The following is a 22,214-nucleotide window of genomic DNA, read 5'->3' as shown; positions in this document are numbered from 1 at the left end:
GTTCTCTCCATTTAACAATGACATCGGCGGGTAGCAAGTTCTAAACCTGGAGACCGACTGGGAATCCTCTGGTGCCTTTTACATTCTAGTCGGAAAGCCTGAAGAAAAAGCATAAGGAGACAAGATCAGTTTGACTCACGTGGTTCACAACTGTCCTGAAAAGAGGCACGGTCCTATAGGAAAAAGGGAGGAAAAACCGAACCAAGTAAAAAACCCGAACTAAGATCTAAGATTCCTTCCACAGCCCCACTAGCAGCAACAGCGACAAGAGCTAACGTGTAGGGGCGCTCTCCCGGTATAACGCTTCTTTCTAGGCCGCACAACTCACTAAACGGGGTAGAGGGGTCAGGGAGTTGGGGGTCCGGCGAGCCAACGACTCAGGGAAGGAAGTGAGGTCCAGGAAGGGCGACCGAGTACCAGTCGTGGACAAATGAAATTCACTTCATTCAAAAACTCACCTCCGCACTCACCTCGGCGTGACCAGAAGTGCGGCGGAAACTACGAGGCCCACAATGCACCGCGCCGGACCGGGCCGAGGGCGTGACCTAACGCGGGTTGGCGAGGGGCGTGGCCACGCGTGAGGGGCGTGGTCCGACGGGGCGTGGCCGGGCGGCCGCTGGCGCCGGGGACCAGCCGCGCGGTTTCAGCGGCTCTGAGGCTTTCAGTGGCGGCGGGGGAAGGACGGTGGGGACAGCTGCTGGAGCGGCCCTCACGCTCAGGGGGCCGTGAGGCACTCTATGTCAACGAATAAAAAATTGTAAAGGCACTTCTCTCTAGTCGGACACTTCAATGGACCCCTCGATCACGTGGTGCGCACGCGCCAAGGGCCCGGGATGAAGAAATACACGCCTGGGCTTCCTTAGCCTTTAAAACCGGGTTTGGTGAGGCTAGGGACGCCTGTTGCTGGAGGACCCTTTTTCACCTCTTTGACGTTTCCCCGCGGTGGCGCGAGCTCCGTGTTCTCCTGGCAGCCACCGTACCTCGTCTCCTTCAGCCGCGACTTCCGCCCGTGTCCAAGATGGCGGCGGGGCGGCCTTCCTAACCCCCGCGGGCCCCGCGGTGTCTGACGTCTGCGCCGGCGGGAGGTGGAACGCTTAATCCACAGCAAATGCTGGAGCCGCTTCGTGGGAGGCAGCCATGGACTGGAAAGAAGTGCTTCGCCGGCGGTTAGCGACGCCCAGCACCCATCCACACGGTGAGTTCGCAGGGCCCGCCCGCTGGGGAAGCCCGGCCCTCCGCTAGAGCTGGGGAGAGCGCGGGGAGGAGCTGGGAGAGGCCACCTTTCCGCCCCGGCGAACCTCGGCCGACAAAGGAGGCGGGGTGGAAGGCGCTTTCGCATCCAAAGAGGCTTGCCCACACTTCCCGGGAAAGGATCTGCAGGAACTTCGAAGCGCTCAGCCTTAGCCCCTGACGTTCATGGTCTTGGTCTCGACTTGTGAGGAAGATCCCGACTTCTCGATTCCGCCAGGACCTCTGCTCATTGGCTCTACAGCCTTTTTGCGGTCACACTTTTCGCTTCCTTTCTTTACCCATTTTAGACCTCATAGTTCATCTTTCCTTGTCCATTTCTCCTCCTTCACACTTGGCATATTAAGCAGCCTGGTTAAATCTTAACTATTCGATGTTCTCATTCAGGGCAGCTGAGATGGTGGGTTGGGGGAACAACCCTGTTCAGTTGTTCCACTTTTAATCCATGTACACTAATTTAAAGTAGTTGTTTTAGCCGGGCATAGTGAAGCACCCTTGCAATCCCAGTATTTGGGAGACTGAGACAGGAGGATCGCAGGTTCGCGGCCAGCCTCAGCTACTTAGGCCTTCTGCAAACGAGTGAGACCGTATTTCAAAGTAAGAATTTAAAAAAATAAGGCTGAATGTAGCTTGGAGGTAGAATGCCCCTGGGTTCGATCTCCAATACCGCGAAGTAAAGTAGTTGTTTTATTCACGTTTTCAGTGTTTCCCTAAGGCAGTACTCCTACCCTCATTTTCGCTCATCTCCCAAATCTTTAATCTGTCTTATTCCACCATCAGCTGATGGACTTGCTTAAAAAAAAAAAAAAAAAAAAAAAAAAAAAACACATCTCACTGAAAAAGTAGAAGTAGCCAAAGGAGAACTTCCCTTGTTCCCATTCAGCAACTGCCTGCCTTGAGTAGTGCTCAAACACTTTGCCCTCACTATTTAACTTTTTTTTGTTTTCTTTTTGTGGTACTAGGGATTGAACCTGGGGTATTCTACCTCTGAGCTACATCCCCAGCCCAGTTTATTTTTATTTTGAAACAGAGTCTCGCTGGGTAGATGAGAGTCTCACTACTTGCTGAAACTGTCCTTGAATCTGTGATCCTCCTGTCTCAGCCTCCCAAATATTGGGATAACAGGCATGCACCACCATGCCCAGCTTTTTTTTTTTTTTTTTTTTTAATGGTGGTACTGGGAGTGGAACCCAGAGGCTTTCTACCTCCGGGCTATACTCCCAGACCTATTTTTTCCCCCCAATACTTTATTTGGAAACAGGGTCTCACTAAGTTGCTGAGAGTCTCACTAAGTATCTGAGACTGGCTTCAAACCTGTTCGATCCTCTTGACTCAGTCTCTCAAGCATAGGGATTATAAGTGTGCGCCACCACGCCCGGGTTCACAGGGTTAATGAGAGTCTCAGTATTTGCTGTCCTCAAATCTGTGATCCTCCTGTCTCACCAAAGTACTGGAATTACAGGCATGCACTACCACACCCCGCTTGCCTTCACTGTTTATTTTTATTTATTAATTAATTTATTTAATTTTTTGTGGTACTTTGAATGAAACCCAGGGGCATCCTACCTCCGAGCAACACCCCCAAGCCCTATTTTTTTATTTTTTTATTTATTTTTTAATCTTTTGGTGGTATTGGAGTTCCTGGAAGCCCTTCTACCTCTGGGCTATACTCCCAGACATATATACATTATATATATATCCATCCATCCCCCGGAAACAGGGTCTCTTAAGCTAGCAAGGCTGGCTTTGAACCTGCGCAATCCTCCTGTCTCCACCTCCCAAGCAAGTGTTTGCCACCACGCCCGGCTTTTATTCTGTATTTTGAAACAGGGTCTCACTGAATTGCAGAAGGCCTCACTAAGTAGCTGAGGCTGTCCATGAACCGTGATCCTACTGTCTCAGCCTCTTAAATGCTAGGATTACAAGTGTGCGCTACCACGCCCTGCTCACTGTTTATTTTCATTTATTTATATTTTGCAGTACAGGGGATTGAACTGAGAGGTATTCTACTGCTGAGCTACACCCCTGGTCCTGTTTTGTATTCTCTATTTTGAAACAGGTTTTAAGTTGTGGAGGGCCTCACTAAGTAGCTAAGGCTGGATATGAACCTGCAATCCTCCAGTCTCAACCTCCCTAGTACCGGGATTACAAGCATGTACCACCATGCCCAGCCTTCACTGCTTAAATGAACTGTCCAGTTTGGCGTGATGGCCTAAGTTTATAATCCCAGTACATGTGAGGATCACAGGTAGCTTCAGCAACTTAGGCCCTCTGCAACTAGTGAGGCCCTGTTTCAAAAGTAAAGAATAAAAAGTAGAGCTGAGCCGGGTGTGGTGGCTGCACACTTGTAATCCCCACGCTTGGGAGGAGGAGACAGGAGGCACAGGTTCGAAGTCATCCTTGCTGGTTTAAGAGACCCTGTTTCCAAATAAAATATAAAATAGGTCTGGGAATATAGCCCAGAGGTAGAAGGGTTTCCAGGAACCCCAGTACCACCAAAAAACAAAACAAAACAAAAACACACACAAAAAAACTAGAGCTGAACGTGTACCCCGGAGGTAGAATGCCACTGGGTTCCATCCCCAGTACCACACACACACAAAAAAATATGGTATATAGGCTTTGACCTTTGAGCTACACCCTGCCTTGTTTTTCATTCTTTATTTTGAAACAGGGTCTCAGTAAGTTACCGAGGGCCTCACTAGGGAGCTGAGGCTGTCCGTGAACCATGATCCTCTGGTCTCAGCCTCCGGAATGCTGGGATTAAAATCATGAGCCATCATGCCCGTCTTAGCTTTAATTTCTTTGTTGTTTTTTTTTTGTTTTTTTTTTTTTTGTTTTTTTTTTTTTGTGGTACTGGGGGTGGAACCCAGAGGCTTTCTACCTCCAGGCTATACTCCCAGACCTATTTTATACTTTATTTGGAAACAGGGTCTAAGTTGCTGAGAGCCTCACTCAAGTAGGTGTGGCTGGCTTCGAACCTGTTTGATCCTCCTGTCTCAGCCTCCTAAGCGCTGGGATTACAAGTGTGTGCCACGCCCGGTTTATTACTTGATTTTTAAAAGAACTTTTCTCACATTAATTTTTTTTGTTGTTGTTATCAGGCAAAAAAAGTGAACAAGAATTAAAAGATGAAGAAATGGATTTATTTACCAGATACTACTCAGAATGGAAAGGAGGTAGAAAAAATGCAAATGAATTCTATAAGACCATTCCCCGGTTTTATTATAGGGTAAGTAGAAAGATGTCTCTCTGAGTCTATAAATAAAATGCAATTTTAAAAAATGGAAGCCGGGTGTAGTGGCCCACATTTTAATTCTAGTACCTGGGAGGCTGAGACAGGAGGACCAATGGCAGCCTCAGCTGCTTAACTTTGCAAGTTAGTGAGACCCTGTTTCCAATTAAAGAATTAAAAAATAGGGCTCCAGGTATAACTCAGGGGTAGAATGCCTCTGGGTTCAATCTCCAGTATTGTGAAGAAAAAAAATATGGATCACAGGTTTTTTTTTTTTTGTTTTGGTTGTGTGTGTGTGTGTGTGTTATCAGAGATTGAACCCAGGGATATTTACCATCAAGCTATATCCCAGCCCTTTGTGTGTGTGTGTGTGGTACTACAGATGAAATCCTGAAACATTCTACCTCCGAGAATAACCCCAGCACTATTTTTTATTCTTTATTTTGAAACAGGGTCTTACTGAGTTGTAAAAGGCCTCACTAAGTAGTTGAGGGTGGTGCAGAACCAAGATCCTTCGGTTTCTTCCTCCCAGATGTTGGGATTACAAGTGTGTGCCACCAGCCCGACTTCCTGGCCCTATTTTTTATTCTTTATTTTGGAACAGGTTCTCACTGAGTTGAGGAGGGCCTCACTAAGTAGCTGAAGCTGGCTGCGAACCCGGATCCTTCTGTCTTGGCCTTCCAAATACTGGGATTACAGGCATGGACCACCACATCTGCCTGAGGCCCTGTTTTCTCAAATAAATACAAGCAGTCTGGGGGTGTAGTTCAGAGGTAGAATGCAAATGAATGAGACCCTGCTTCAAAATAAGAATTAAAAAATAGGGCTGGGGATGTAGCTTGGAGGTGGAATGCCCCTGGGTTTGATCCCCAATACCGCTAAATAAAGTAGTTGTTTTATTCACATTTCCAATGTACCCAGTACCACAAAAAGAAAAGTAGAATGCCCTATGTTCAACCCTCAGTACCTAAATAAATAAATAAATAAAATATTTATTTATTTAAAATAAATATTTATTTAAAATTAAAAATTAAAATATTTATTTAAAATAAATAAATATTTATTTATTTATATATTTATTTATTTATTTTGCAGTACTAGAGATGGAAGCCAGTCTCAGTCTAAACCCTTACTTGAGCCCCACCTCAACCTCCTTAAGGCTTCTTCTTTCTCCACTCCTTTTGATGAAAGGGATAACATCTTAGTTCTTGGAAATGAAAGGTGAAAACCATAACCTCCAATTTGGACAAAGAGCTACTGAAGTAACATTTTAGACATAACAAAAGACAGAAATGGAAGGAGGAAGGTGATCCAGTTTCAACAGGCATGTTTCCTAAGACTGCTGGTCTTAAGCTGGTCCTAATTTAATTCAATACCAGTCTAATAATGGAAGCACAATGTTTTAAGAATAAAGTAAAACTTGGACTACAGAGAACTACAGAGATCTGGCATTGCTGTTAATTCCTTGTGGATCTATTTTAAATAAAGGTTAAGCAAAATTAAGATGAGAAACAACAGGCAAATTTATTTTATTTTATTTTATTTTATTTTATTTTATTTTATTTTATTTTATTGGCGGTACTAGGGATGGAACCCAGGGGCATTTTACCCCTGAGCTACAGCCCCAGCCTATTTTTTTTTATTATTCTTTAGTTTGAAACAGGGTCTCACTGAGTTGCTGAGAGCCTCACTAAGTAGCTGAGGCTGGCTTCGAACCTGTGCAATCCTCCTGTCTCAGCCTCCCAAGGGCTAGGATTACACACGTTTTCCACCACACCTGGCTCATGTAATGTTTTATGTGATTCATAGATTTAAATTTTTTTGTGTGAGTGTGGTACTGGAGATTGAACCCAGAGACATTCTATCTCTGAGCTATACCCCCAGCCTGATTTTATTTCTTATTTGGAAACAGAGTCTCACTAGGTTGATGAAAGTATCACTGCTTGCAGAGTCTGTCCTCAAATGTGCGATCCTTCTGTCTCAGCCTCCCAAGTACTGATATTACAGGCCCATACCACCACACCACACCTGCTTCTAAAATTTGCATGTAGACATTTATATGTTGCTGGACGTGGTGGCACATGCTTGTAATACCAGTGCTTGGGAGGCTGAGACAGGAGGATCGCACAGGTTCAAAGCCAGCCTCAGCTACTTGGTAAAACCCTGTTTTCAAATAAAGTATAAAATAGGTCTGGGAGTATGGCCCAGAGGTAGAAAAGCCCCTGGGTTACATGCCCAGTACCACAAAACAAAAATTATGTGTTTTTAGCTGCCAGCTGAAGATGAAGTCTTACTACAGAAATTAAGAGAGGAGTCCAGAGCTGTTTTTCTGCAAAGGAAAAGCAGAGAACTCTTAGATAATGAAGAATTACAGGTAAGAACAGTAGAGATGTTGACTATTTCTTATTCATACTATTTAAATCATGCCGGAGCTCATGGTACCTGGTAAGAGTCGGTCCTGCAGAGCGGTACTGCATAGGCTCTCAAGAGCTGCTGCTCACCAGAATTACCTGCCGAGCGTGCCTGGGCTGTGTCTCTAAGAATAGTGTTGTTAGATTTGCTTTTGTTTAAGTTCTTAGGTGACTGTAGAACATAGCCGAGGTCGAGAAGCACTGCTGGAGAGTATGATTGCAGAGGCTCAAACCCTAGTCCTTCTGTGTGACTTCAGGCAATGGTCTGAGCATTTCTGTGCTTTAATCTTCATCTGTAAAGGGTAGAGAACTACCTATATTATATAATTATGTGGATTAAAGAGGCAGTCTATTTGAAAAGCTTCAGGCTTAGTAAGCACTCATTAAATGTTAGCTATTTTGTTGTAATAAAAAGGATAATAGGACACAAGATTCATCTTAATATTAACTGCTAGACTATCATTTTAATGGAAATTATGTATTTAACTATGTTTAATTTTTTAACTTATAACATCTTCATCTTTGTAATTCTTGTTAGAACTTATGGTTTTTGTTGGACAAACACCAGACACCACCTATGATTGGAGAAGAAGCAATGATCAATTATGAAAATTTTCTGAAGGTTGGTGAAAAGGCTGGACCAAAGTGCAAGTAAGAATAATATCATTAACAGAGAAGTGTGTTATATTAAGTATATTAAGCAATTTTAATGCTTCCATTAGTAATGAAGGCAGTGGTGTGACATTTATTTTATTTATTTATTTATTTTGGTGGTACTGGAGTTCCTGGAAGCCCTTCTACTTCCAGGTTACACTCCCAAACCTACTTTATATTTTTTTTAATTTGGAAACTGGGTCTCTTAAGCCAGCGAGGCTGGCTTCGAACCTGCGTGATCCTCCTGTCTCCGCCTCCCAAGCGCGGGGATTACAAGCGTGCGCCACCACGCCAGGCAGCGGTGTGACATTTAAAATAATTTGAGTTATTAATGAGATTTAATAAAAATATTTACAGTCAAGAAAAATGATATTGGTATGCAGTTTGTTTCTTTGTTTTTGTGGTATGAAGTTTGTTTCTTTGTTTTTGTTTTTTTTTTTTTGTGGTACTGGGTATGGAACCCAGGGGCATTATACCTCCAAGCTACACCCTCAGCCCTAGATTTTAGTCCTTTTATTTTTGAAACAGGGTCTCAATGAGTTGCGAAGGGCCTTGCTAAGTAGCTGAGGCTGTCTGCAAACCACAAACCTCTGGTCTCTCCCTCCCAAATGCTGGGATTACAAGTGTGTGCCACCACTCCTGGCTTGGTATGAAATGATTAAAAGAAATAGTTTATTACATTTTAGGTCGCCTTCTTCTTCTTCTTCTTCTTCTTCTTCTTCTTCTTCTTCTTCTTCTTCTTCTTCTTCTTCTTCTTCTTCTTCTTCTTCTTCTTCTTCTTCTTCTTCTTCTTCTTCTTCTTCTTCTTCTTCTTCTTCTTCTTCTTCTTCTTCTTCTTCTTCTTCTTCTTCTTCTTCTTCTTCTTCTTCTTCTTCTTCTTCTTCTTCTTCTTCTTCTTCTTCTTCTTCTTCTTCTTCTTCTTCTTCTTCTTCTTCTTCTTCTTCTTCTTCTTCTTCTTCTTCTTCTTCTTCTTCTTCTTCTTCTTCTTCTGGTACTGGGGATGGAACTCAGGCTTTCTATTCTACCTCTGAGCTATACCTCCAGTCCTAATTTTTATTCTTTATTTTGAAACAGGGTCTCACTGAGTTGCAAAGGGCCTCACCAAATAGCGGAGGCTGTTCTCAAACTGAACCTCCTGTCTTAGCCTCCCAAATGCTGGGATTGCAAGTGTGCATCACCATGCCCAGCTAGGCCTTCATTCTTAACACAGACGAATATAAAGAAAAAAGATTGCAAATTGTCATGGTGGTACACAGCTATAATCCCAGTACTGGGAGGCTGATACAGGAGAATCACAAGTTTTTTTTATTCAGTACCGGGGATGGAACCTAGGGGCATTCTACCTCTGAGAGACACCCCAGCCCTAATTTTTTTATTCTTTATTTTTGAAACAGGGTCTCACTGAGTTGGAAGGGGCCTCCCTAAGTAGCTGAGGCTGGCAACGGATTGTGATCCTACAGTCTCCGCCTCCCGAATGCGGGGATTACAAGTGTGCACCACCACACCCAGCCTGAGAATCACAAGTTTGAGGCCAGCCTCAGCAGTTTAGTAAGACCCTGTTGCAAAATTAAAAATGGCTGGGGGTGTAGCTCAGACGTAGAGGTTCAATCTCAGTACCAAAAAAAAAAAGGAAAAAATTTCAAAGATGTATGACTTACCATTCTAAGTGTTTGAATTATAAGTAGTCTCTTGTTCTTGCTCTCATTTTTTCATTTTGATTTTTTAATTGTGTGAATTTATGCTGTCTGCTGATTTATATAAAAATCATTTCTATATTGTGTTGACCACTTTAGTTTTATTTCCTTTTCTTAGGCAATTTTTCACTGCAAAAGTCTTTGCTAAACTCCTTCATACAGATTCGTATGGAAGAATTTCCATCATGCAGTTCTTTAACTATGTCATGCGAAAAGGTGATTCCGTTTTATCATAATTAACTCTTTCTGTCTGGGAATCAATTTGGTTTTTACTCTGTGCTTTTATAGTATTTCCTTTATGTAAAACAACTCTTACTATGTTTGAAGAGCAAATTTTCTTTGTGACCGAGATGTGATTATTTTTAAATTATTATATGATTCTCTCGTGGAACTTATTAAGGCTGTGGTTTTCTACCTTAAATTTGGGGTTATTTTACCAAAAAAAAAAAAAAAAAAAAAAATCCTGTGTCCTAAAGATAGTAGCAGACTTGATACACCAAAAGATGAACTAAGAATTTTAATGCATGGTTATTCGAAATAATTTTAATTTAGCAGTAATTTTATTTAGCCAGTATATTTCATATTGAGTCACTGTAAAGATTAGTTTCAAACTCACAACTGTAGCATCAGTTTCAAGGAGCCTGTATTAAACAACTTGGAATTGTTAATGACTCCTATATGTACTATAATGACCTATGAAATCCTATTGTGTACCATTGTTAACTAATATACTTGGCTGCTATAATTAACCTCAGTAGAATAACAGCAGCTCCACTGAAGACAAAATATTATGTTAACTGTCTCTACTGGGTGGAATGCCAAGTTTAATAGGTAAAGGATGATATTCTCAAGGGCATCAACTTTATTTTAGTCATAATAAAATTGTTGAAATATGCCATTTGATGGTGTATTTGGTTTGCAATAATTTTGGGGTTAAAGATTATTTAATATATTTAAGAAGAAAAAGGCTTATAGAGTTACTGGATTGGCTTTGACCTCTAACCTTGCTTTTTACCTCATTTTTCTGTATATATACTAATGGATAGATCTTAATAATCACATTTAAGCCAGGAATGGTGGTGCACGCTTATAATCCCAGCATTCGGGAGGCAGAGACCTGGGGATTGCAGTTCATGGACAGCCTCAGCTACTTAGCAGGCCCTTCACAACTCAGTGAGACCCTGTTTCAAAACTAAAACAACTGAAAAATAGAGCTGGAGGTGTAGCTCGGAGATACAATGCCCCTGGGTTCCATCTCCAGTACCACACACACAAAAAAAATAATAATTACATTTAATTTTCTTCTTTTTCAGTTTGGCTTCATCAGACAAGAATAGGACTCAGTTTATATGATGTTGCTGGACAAGGGTACCTTCGGGAATCTGTAAGTGTTAATCTAATTTTAATAACAACTATAGATACCAAAATGTTAACAGTATTTTTCACTGGGTGTTAGATATACAGTAATTCTTACTGTTTGGTTTCTGTTTATATGAGAGTGAGTGAGTAAATGAGAGTGTGTGTGTGTGTGTGTGTGTGTGTGTGTGTGTGTGCGCGCGCGCGCTTTACTGAGGATTAAGCCTAGGGGCATTCTATTTCTGAGCCAAACCCTCAGCCCTATTTTATTTTTATTTTGAAAAGAGTCTCACTAAGTTGCAGAAAGCCTTACTAAGTTCCTGAGGCTGGCTGTGAAGCTATGATCCTCCTTCCTTAGCCTTCCAAGTACTGGAATAACAGGCATGTGCCACCATGACAGGCTACAAAAAAAATTTTTTTGAAAAAATCTTATTAAATTGCACAGGCTGGCCTTGAACTTGATATCCTCCTGCCTCAGCCTCCTAAATAGTTGAGATTATAGGTATGTACCACCATACCCAGCCCTAGAGCTCAATAACTTTAAGACAAATTATATTTCATTATCTAATGAAGAATTAAGATGGATATTTAGCCAGGTATGGTGGCACATACCCCTAATCCTAACTACCTGGGAGTGAGGCAAGAGGATTGCCAAATTGAAGGCCAGCATGGGCAACTTAGTGAGACACTGTCATAAAATAAAAATGGTTCAGGATGTTGCTCAATGGTACAATGGTAGAACATCCTTGGGTTTAGTCTCCAGTACCCCCCCACACACACACACACAAGGACATATAACATTTTAAAGCTTTTTTTTTTTTTTTTTTTTCAGGATTTAGAAAACTACATATTGGAACTTATCCCTACCTTGCCACAATTAGATGGGCTAGAAAAATCTTTTTATTCTTTTTATGTTTGCACAGCAGTTAGAAAATTCTTCTTTTTTTTGGACCCCTTAAGGACAGGTAAAAGAAAATCTTACCTAACTTAATTTTTTTCTAACTTAAATATTATAAGGATATTATTACATCTAAATCTTAGTAACTTAGGAAATCTTGAAAAATGTCACTTATTTTCCAAACATGTCATTACAATTAATTATCTAGTGAATTTCAAAGGAGTTGAAAAATGTCAAAAAAATAAAAAAAGCTTTGGTTTAGGTCTTTATAAAGGCCACTCATGATTTACTTGCACTGACTGTAACCAGCTTTGTGACAGTGGGATGTCACCTAACCTCTTCCAGTTCTCTTTGTCTTGAAAGTGAAAAAGTACAAACAGATTAAACACTCATTATGATTCCTTCTAGTTAAAAAAAAAAAAAAAGATAACTGAGCGTGGTGGTTCATGCTTGTAATCCCAGCATTTGGGAGGTTGAGATAGGAGGATCGTAGTTTGCAGACAGTCTCAGCTACTACTTAGTGAGGCCCTTTACAACTTAGTGAGACCCTGTTTCAAAATAAAGAATAAAAAATAGCGCTGGGGGTGTAGCTAGGAGGTAGAATGCCTCTGGTTTCCATTCCTGGTCAGTCACACACACACACACACACACACACACACACACACACACACGACAGTTACTTAGATATAATTTGCATTCCCTAATTTGTGACATACTGGAGAATTGTTCTTTTTTTATTATTATTAGAAATATGTATTTGAGCCAGGCATGGTGGTGCACGCTTGTAATCCCGCTCTTGGGAGGCAGAGATAGGAGAATCGCACAGGTTCAAAGCCAGCCTCGCTGGCTTAAGAGACCCTGTTTCCAAATAAAAATATAAAAAATAAGTGTCTGGGAGTGTAGCCCAGAGGTAGAAAGGTTTCCAGGAACCCCAGTACCACCAAAAAAAGAAAATAAAATGTATTGGGCTGGGCGTGGTGGCACACACTTGTAATCCCAGCACTTGAGAAGCTGAGACAGGAGGATTGCTTAGGTTCGAAGCCAGCCTCAGCTACTTAGTGAGGGTCTCAGCAACTTAGTGGAATCGTTTCTAAATAAAGTATAAAATAGGTCTGGGAGTTTAGCCCGGAGGTAGAAAAGCCCCTGGGTTCCACCCTCAGTACCAAAAAAAAAAAAAAAAAAAAAACCTGGGGAAATGATAGCCATTCAGCTGTATAGTGTTTTTCTTCTCAAGTATCCTAGATGGAGATCAGATTGGTAAGCTTGGCCCCAGTGACAGTATAGCTTGTCAGCTGTCTTACTCTGCCCAGACTTAAACATGTAACTGGGGCATAGAAAGAGACAGAAAAGGCCCAAATCAAAGTCTTTGATTCTTTCTATGGAAATTATTTTAAGTCCATTGCAGCATATGGTAGCTGATCTTTTTTAAACTCCTCCAACTATACGCTCATACAAATGTTTTGCCTTGGAAATTTGACAAGATAATAAGAGCCATTTTGATTGCTTATTATGTGCAAGGCACTGTGCTAGACATTTACATGGATTAATTTTTTTAACCCTCATAAAGACAACTGAGACTTAGAGTACATACGTAGAAGTAGCAGTCAAACTTTCCATCTGTCTGCTCTTAACCATATACCATATTTCAGTTTTGCTTCTTTTTTTTTTTTTTTTTTTTTGTGTGTGTGGTACTGGGAATTAAACCCAAAGGCATTCTACCTTTAAGCTACACCCCAAACCGGATTTTATTTCTTATTTGAAAACAAGGTCTTGCTAGGTTGATAAGAGTCTCACTACTTGTTGAAGCTGTCCTCAAATGTGTGACCCTCCTGTCTCCGCCTCCTAAGTACTGGGATTACATGACTACACCAACCACACCCAGCTTCTGTATTGCTACTTATTCAAGAACCTACCAATGAGCCGGGCGTGGTGGCCACACTTGTAATCCCACCATTCAGGAAGCTAAGACCTGAGGATCTCGGTTCACAGACAGCCTCAGCTACTTAGTGAGGCTCTCTGCAACTCAGTGAGACCCGGTTTCAAAATAGGGAATAAAAAATAGGGCAGGGGGTGTAGCTTGGAGGTCAAATGCCCCTGGGTTCCATCCCCAGACCCGCAAAAAAAAAAAAGAAAAAGAACCTACAAAAGAAAAATGGAGAGCATCTCTCTTAAAATGATTGCTCTTGTAAAATAACTTTAAAAAATTAAGTTGCTCTTGTTTTTAAATTGAAATTAAGTACTTGTGTTTATGTTTTTTAAAGGGAAGATAAAAATTCAAGATATTTTAGCATGCAGCTTCCTGGATGATTTGCTGGAGGTAAGTATGTTTTTAAACTACTTGGGTATATTACTTGATAGTTGCTATCTTCTAATTATGTCTCTTTGTTCCTTTAGCTAAGGGATGAGGAACTATCTAAAGAGAGTCAAGAAACAAATTGGTTTTCTGCTCCTTCAGCCCTAAGGGTTTATGGTATGTGTCCTTCATACTGCAAAAAGTTTAGTTATCCATTCTTCAGTAAATTATTCTTCTCAGAAGACAGTTTTATACATAGACTGTTTTACCTTTAGATCAAATTATTCTGGGATTGGGAACGTAGCTCAGTGGTAGAGCACTTCCTATTACATGCAAGGGTCCACCTCCAGCACCACTTAAAAAAAAAGTATTCTCGCCAGGCGTGGTGGCGCACGCTTGTAATCCCCGTACTTGGGAGGCAGAGACAGGAGGATCACGCAGGTTCGAAGCCAGCTGCACTGCCTTAAGAGACCCTGTTTCCAAATAAAAAAGTATAAAATAGGTCTGGGAGTGTAGCCTGGAGGTAGAAGGGTTTCCAGGAACCCCAGTACCACCAAAAATAAAATATTCTAAGCTGGGCATAGTGGTGCATGCTTCTAATCCCAGTACTTTGGAAGGCTGAGACAGCAGGATTACAGGTTTGAGGATAGCCTTGGCAAGTAGTGAGACTCTCATCAACCTAGAAAGATCCTGTTTGAAAATAAAAATAGGGCTGAGTGTGTAGTTTGGAGTTAGAGTGCCTCTAGGTTCAATCCCCAGTAACAAAAAACAAAAAACAAACAAGAAACACACACGCAAAAAAACTATAGAACTTATTTGTTTATATATTATTTTAGCTGCATTTGTTTAAATACTAGCATTTAACTTTTTGGAATCCTTCCTGATTTACTAGACTTTCAATAGAACAGAGTATAATTTGATTCTTCTTGTTGACTCAGGAGCATCATTCATGAACGTCAACTATTGTCTTGCTTTGTGATAAAATGCTTTTCTCAGATCCACAGAGGGAGGGATTGGATTGCTATTTTATTGAATTTCATTAGTCTGCTACATTATCTTGTTGGGTAGTCTTCTGATTTGGGGATCTATGACCTTTACTTCCAAGTTGAGTGCTTTTTGTTGACTCTGTCCTCCATCTAATTTAGAACGTAGAAATGTCTTTGAAGGTTGTAAATTGAAAAAAGGTGTAAGTGAAATGGCCCAAAGACTAGGGCCTACATGATGGGCTTTTTTTTTTTTTTTTTTTTACTAGTTTTAGCTTAGTGGTTGTTTTAATTAAGATTTTAAGGATAGTTTGTTATTAAATGTAAGTTACTTCTTTATAACTTAGTTTTGTTTGAAAATCAAGAGAACTTTTTGTAATTGGGGCATGGTGGCAGCAGTGGTAGTTCTTGGGAGGCTAAGACAGAAGTATTGCAGGTTTGAGGCCAGCCTCAGCTACTTAGTGAGACCCTCGGCAACTTAGCGAGTACCTGCTTCAAAATAAAGAATAAAAAATAGGGCTGGGAGTATAGTACAGAGATAGAATGCCCCTGGGTTCAATCCCTAGTTCCGCAGAAAAAAAAGAATTTTTTGTTCATTTCTATTCTTTGATCATAAGTGTTTTTTAATTATCTTTCTTCCCAAGGCCAGTATTTGAATCTTGATAAGGATCACAATGGCATGCTCAGCAAAGAAGAACTCTCCCGCTATGGAACAGCAACCATGACCAATGTCTTCTTAGACCGTGTTTTCCAGGAGTGTCTCACTTATGATGGAGAAATGGTAGTTGTTTAAATCTACTGATAACTTTAAATTTTTAAGCTTGTGAAGTTCGTTCCCACAAGTCCTTTTCTTGTATTTAGCAGTTTGTTGAAAAGCATAAAACAGTTAAATTACTTGATATTTGGAGCCTTTAATCTTAAGTTTATTTGAAAATACTTCCCTATGAGCTCAGGGAAAGTAGCTTATTTTGGAGGAGGTGCCAGGGATGGAATCCCGGGGCATTCTACTTCTGAGTTATACCCACAGCCCTATTTTTTATTCTTTTTTTATTTTTTTAATTTTTTGCGGGTCTGGGGATGGAACCCAGGGGCATTTGACCTCCAAGTCACATCCCCTGCCCTATTTTTATTCTTTATTTTGAAACAGGGTCTCACTAAGTTGCAGAGGGCCTCACTAAGTAGCTGAGGCTGTCCGCAAACCACAATCCTCCGGTCTCAGCCTCTCAAATGCTGGGATTACAAGCGTGCACTACCACGCCTGGCTCCTATTTTTTATTCTTTATTTTGAAACAGGGTGTCACTGAGTTGCAAAGGGCCTCATAAGTAGCTGAGGATGGCTGTGAACCGCAGTCCTCCTATCTCACCCTCCCAAATGCTGGGATTATAAGTGTGTGCCACCAAGCCCGGCTAAAAGAAGCTAATTTTAACATTTTGTTTGTTTTACTGTTTTGTGCCTAATATACAGGAATGTGAACAAATAATAATAAAACTCTGAAAAATTAGTAAATCCTATTGAGTTTTCATATAAGTCAGTCACTAAATTATCAGATCTGATATAGAACCACATATGCCATGATTTAAATCTCAAAATTAGGTTGTATCTTTATTAGTAGCTAAAGATGACATGCAATTGTCCTTTTGTAAACAGTTGGGAATCTTATAGTGTAATTTTAGAAAGAATTTACAGTTTGAATTTATGTAGTTGGGGATATACAAGTAGAGACATTATTAAATGTTTCCTATATGTTTTCAAAATATTTCCTATATGTTTTCAAAATATTTAGCCTTTGAAATCACCATTCTTGCTATTTAAAGCACGTGGTGCCAGGCATGGTGGCACACACCTGTAATTCCAGCTACTTGGAAGGTTTAGGAAGAGGATCACTCAAGTCATCATCAACCTGGGCAACATGGTTAATCTTTTGTTTCAAAATATAATTAAAGAAAGGAGCCAGGCATGGTGGCCCATGCTTGTTTTCCAAGTACTTGAGAGGCTGAGACAGGAGGATCCGGGTTCGCGGCCAGCCTCAGCTACTTAATGAAGCCCTCTGCAACTTAGTGAGACCTTGTTTCAAAATAAAGAATTTGGGAAAAAAAATGGGGCCAGAGGTATAGCTTAGAGGTAGGATGCCCCTGGGTTCAATCCCCAGCACCACAAAAAAAGAAAGGGCAACAGTAAATGTACAAATGGGTTTCTCATTTTATATTCACTTAGGAAACTAAATTTGCCGTTCTTGATTGCAAAATAACTTAAGGTCATCATATATTCACTTGAAAGGCTAAAGTAAAGCCTCTAATCAACATTATTTTCTTTTCTATAGGACTATAAAACCTACTTGGACTTTGTTCTTGCATTAGAAAACAGAAAGGAACCTGCAGCTCTACAATATATTTTCAAATTGCTTGATATTGAAAACAAGGGGTATCTCAATGTTTTTTCCCTTAATTATTTCTTTAGGGTAAGTCTGCTTTGGGTGAAGAGCCATTGTTCCTTATGATATGTGGTACTCTTTGGCTTCATTTAACTACTTAGCAACCATTTTACTTTTTGTTTTTGTGGTATCAGAAATTGAACCCAGGGGCATTTTACCTCCAAGCTACACACCGTGCCCTATTTTTTTATTCTTTATTTTGAAACAGGGTCTCATTAAGTTGTGGAGGGCCTCACTAAGTAGCTGAGGCTATCCACGAACCGCCATCCTCCTGTCTCAACCTCATGTACCACCACCCCCAGGTACTTGTTTTTAAATGTAATAAAAAATTATATAATAGATGCTAGAAATAAACCGAGATTGGCTTTATTTATTTATTTATTTATTTATTTATTTAGTGGTACTGGGGATGGAACCCAGGGGCAGTCTACCTCCGAGCTACACACCCAGTCCTTTTTTTTTCTTTTCTTTTCTTTTCTTTTTTTTTCTTTTGGGGGTACTGGGGTTCCTGGAAGCCCTTGAACCTCCGGGCTACACTCCCAGACCTATTTTTTATTTTTATTTGGAAACAGGGTCTCCTAAGCCAGCGTGCGCAGCTGGCTTCGAACCTGCACGATCCTCCTGTCTCTGCCTCCCAAGCGCAGGGATTACAAGCGTGCACCACCACGCCCGGCTTTTTTTTATTATTATTATTTTGAAACAGGGTCTCACTGAGTTGCAGAGGGCCACTGTATCTGAGGCTGGCCACGAAAAGTGATCCTCCTGTCTTACCCTTCCAAATGCCAGGATTATAAGTGTGTGCCACCACCCCCGGCTTTTTTCTTATTTTTTTAAAAAAAACAATAAACAGGGTAAATGAAAACCAATTTGATTAGATATAGAATACTAAAAAAAATGTGTAAATAAACGTTAGAGACTGTACTAGTCTTTGTGCCTGGCCAGAGATTCTCCCTTTATAGCGGTTTCTTGGGTGTACATATGTGAAATGATCAGTGCCAATCTCATGTATGGGGCAAGGGAGGGAGCAGAGGGGGAGGACGCTCCCCAGTGCTGTCGCATGCATGTCCCATGACTCTGAACTACACTATGATGGGGGACAACAATGAACCCATTGAAATATATTTAAAAAAAGAAAAGAGAGACGGGCGTGGTGGCGCACGCTTGTAATCCCAGTACTTGGGAGGCTGCGACAGGAGGATCGCAGGTTCGTGGACAGGAGGATCTCAGCTACTTAGTGAGACTTCCACAGCTTAGTAAGAACCTGTTTCAAAATAAAGAAGAAAAAAATGGGCTGGGGGTGTAGCTCGGAGGTGGAATTCCCCTGGTTCCATCTCTAGTACTGCAGAGGGGGGGTTGGGGGGGGAGGGAGAGAGAGAGAGAGAGAGGGAGGGAGGGAGGGAGGGAGGGAGGGAGGGAGGAGAGAGATTCCCTAGGGATACTCCGATATCAGTGGCACTACATCCAGAGTAGATATTTAGAACATACGTAGTTGACTATTTGCCAAGAATGTTAAGCTTCATGTTTCCTGGTAAATGACTCACCTAAAGTATTTTTTAATGTAACTGAACGGCAGTAGTGTCTTCAGTCACTTTGTTGTTAAAGTTTATTAAAGAGTTTGAGGGTGGTGTACCCCCATATATTTCAAAGAAGGTAAAATGTAGGTTTGGAATAAGGGGCTGTTAAAGAATAGGGAAAGCATGAGCAGTGCTCAGAGTCAAGAGGAGCAGCCCATCACAGAGTAACTGCTAGGCATGGTGAGGGCTCATAGGATGCTGGAGGGCGGTCCTATTTAACGGCAGCAGAAGCAGTCTTCGGTCTTAATTTTTCCCCCTGAAGTTCTCAATAGCTAAAGCGTGGTGTAGAGAGCTCAATGGTCCAGTGTGTTGTTCTGCTAATGTGGAACAAGGTCAAGGGAATTCAGAAATATGGCAAGAGGTTGAGGTGATGAAATTTGTGGTCTGATAAGAGAGAAATGGAACTAAAAAGGGTTGTGAGCAAGATGGGGGATATTGTGGATTTCACTGTTTATTTACAGGTTTATTTCTACTAAACACAGGCCATACAGGAACTCATGAAAATCCATGGACAAGATCCTGTTTCGTTTCAAGATGTCAAGGTTACTTTCTCTTTAATTTATATGACACTACCAGATAATATTATATTAATACCAGATAACCATTTGTATTATATGAAATTTTATATGAAACCAATGTATGAAATACTATTCCCCATCAGGTATTTGCTGTTACTTGTTCTGACATAATATTTGTTTATATTTATTTAGTTAGTTTGTAGAACTGGGATTGAACCCAGAAGCATTGTACCTCTGAGCTATACCTTCAGCCCTATTTTTTAGTCTATTGATTGATTGATACTGGGGGTGGAACCCAGGGGCTTTTCTACCTCCAGGCTATACTCCCAGATCTTTTTTATACTTTATTTGGAAACAGGGTCTCACTAAGTTGCTGAGAGCCTCACTGAGTAGCTGAGGCTGGCTTCGAACCCGTGTGATCCTCCTGTCTCACCCTCCCAAGCGCTGGGATTACAAGCGTGCACCACCATGCCTGGCTAGTCATTTTACTTTTTTAATTTTTTTTGGGGGGTGGTACTGGGGGTGGAACCCAGAGGCTTTCTACCTCCAGGCCATACTTCCAGACCTATTTTCTATTTTATTTGGAAACAGGGTCTCACTAAGTTGCTGAGAGCCTCGCTAAGTATCTGAGGCTGGCTTCGAATCTGTGCGATCCTCCTGTCTCAGCCTCCCAAGTGCGGGGATTACAAGTGTGTGCCATCACGCAGAGCTCTCGTTGTGGTATTTTTTTGTTATTTTGTTTGTTTGTTTTTGTGGCACTGGGGGTGGAACCCAGAGGCTATCTACCCCCGGACTTTACTCCCAGACCTATTTTATATTTTATTTGGAAACAGGGTCTCACTAAGTTGCTGAGAGCCTCACTGAGTAGCTGAGGCTGGCTTCAAACCTGTGCTGTCCTCCTGTCTCAGCCTCCCAAGCGCGGGGATTACAAGCGTGTGCTACCACGCCGGGCTAGTCATTTTATTTTTGAAAGAGTCTCACTGAGTTGCAAAGGAGCTGAGGCTGTCTGCGAACTGTAATTCTCTGGTCTTAGCCTCCCGAATGCCTGGATTAAAAGGGTACACCACTACATCCGGCTCTGACATATTTAAATCATAGGAAAATGAGGCACATTTGATTTCATGATTAATTTGTGTACTTTATAATTAGTATTGCCAACCTTGTGTTCTCATGGAAGTATTTATTTACTTATACTTGACTAAAGCCCTGACCAGTTTGAATCAAGTATAAGATTAAGAACATTTTTTTTCTGGTAGTACTAGAGGTTGAACCCAGGGGTGCCCTACCTCTAAGACACACCCCAGCCTTATTTTATTTTTTACTTTGAGACAGAGTCTAACTTAGTGTGTACTCGCCTGGGAAACTGTGATCCTCCTGTCTCAGCCTCCCAAGTACTGGTATTCCAGGAATGTGCCACCATGCCCTGCTTTACGGACTGTTTTAGTATAAATGAGGACAATTTGAAACCATGCAACAGGCAGTTTTAAAACCAGTAATTTTAACCTGCAACCAGTCTAGTGAAGGAATAAACACACAGATTAAAAGTTTATATACCTGAATTGTCCTAATCTTTTAAAAATAAAATTTACTTCCTTGACTGCTACTTTTAGTTTTATTTCAGAAACATTAGACAACATGAGCTAATTCCCTGGAATATGCTGCATTCTTTATAACATAGGCTTCTAGCAAGTGCAATAGTTTGGGCACAATTGAGCATTATTCTATGAGACTGATTATTCAATACTGAACTCCGCTTCCTCCCATCCTAGAGTAAAAGGTTGACATCAGTATTGGAAATGGAGCTTTGTCACTATCTCTAAGGCATTTACATTTTACTTTAACTGAGCTTTTACTTAGAAAATTAAGCCAAGGACTGAGGATGTAGTTCAGTGTAGAATGCCTGCCTGGGTTCAGTCCTGAGCAGCTCCCCCACCCCATGTCAAACCAAGCCATCTGAAGGCAGTAAAAAGATAGACGGAGTTAGTGTATATTCAGAGAACACTGCAGTAGTAGCTCTGCCATTAATTAGCTATGTGGCTTGGATAAATCTTGAGCCTCGGTTTCTTCAATTATAAAATGAGGGATAACTGACATAATTATGGAATCTGAATATTTTGTGATTGTATGTAGAGAAAAGGATATTGCTCAGTAAGTAGAAAAGTAGATATGTTCAAATAGCCCTGAATGTAAACTGCCGTATGGTAGAAAGAAGTGAGTCAGATTCATTCTATTTCCCCTCCTGCAGGATGAAATCTTTGACATGGTAAAGCCAAAGGATCCCTTCAAAATCTCTCTTCAAGATTTAATCAACAGCAATCAAGGAGACACGGTCACTACCATTCTAATTGATCTCAATGGCTTCTGGACCTACGAGAACAGAGAAGCCCTTGTTGCAAACGACAGTGAAAACTCTGCAGACCTTGATGACACATGATCCCTGGAAGACTAGATGTCTTCCCCAGGATGCTTGAATGCTGCATGTGAAACCTTTGAAGAGGAATCCCTAGACATGGTCTAAATAAAACACTTCATGTGCCTACAAAACAGCAAATGTTTTGTTTCCTGGAATTTTGGTTGCAGTACTTTGAAACCAAGTCTAAATACTGCTTCTTACGAGTTAAGTTCTAGTTTCACGTAGGTAAAACTAGGCAAGTGTGATCTGCTTTAGTTACAAGGTGTTCAGTTTTGGTTTTTTGTTTTGTTTTTTGTGGTACTGGGGGTGGAACCAGGTGCTTTTCTACCTCCAGGCTATACTCCCAGACCTATTTTATATTTTATTTGGAAACAGGGATACACTAAGTTGCTGAGAGCCTCACTAAGTAGCTGAGGCTGGCTTCGAACCTGTGCGATCCTCCTGTCTCAGCCTCCCAAGTGCGGGGATTACAAGCGTGCGCTACCACACCTGGTCTATTATTTAT

At 41.1% G+C, this 22,214-nt stretch overlaps 1 protein-coding gene across 1 annotated transcript; it reads left to right on the top strand.

The window, feature by feature from the left end:
- Positions 1–1,137: 1,137 nt before the first annotated feature.
- PPP2R3C (protein phosphatase 2 regulatory subunit B''gamma) lies at positions 1,138–21,730 on the top strand (the record flags this gene model as incomplete). Its single annotated transcript, XM_080706713.1, has 13 exons — positions 1,138–1,195; positions 4,353–4,480; positions 6,753–6,857; positions 7,433–7,545; positions 9,361–9,458; positions 10,556–10,626; positions 11,431–11,563; positions 13,758–13,813; positions 13,891–13,966; positions 15,417–15,553; positions 17,094–17,231; positions 19,261–19,320; positions 21,542–21,730. The coding sequence occupies 13 exons, from the start codon at positions 1,138–1,140 to the stop codon at positions 21,728–21,730; spliced, it is 1,362 nt and encodes a 453-aa protein (XP_080562839.1).
- Positions 21,731–22,214: the final 484 nt, after the last annotated feature.

The sequence above is a fragment of the Muscardinus avellanarius genome (assembly GCF_963383645.1).
Source record: "Muscardinus avellanarius genome assembly, chromosome: 12".
Classification (NCBI taxonomy): Eukaryota; Metazoa; Chordata; class Mammalia; order Rodentia; family Gliridae; genus Muscardinus; species Muscardinus avellanarius.
The sequence above is the reverse complement of the archived record's forward strand: the minus strand, read 5'-3'. Positions and strand labels throughout refer to the sequence as shown.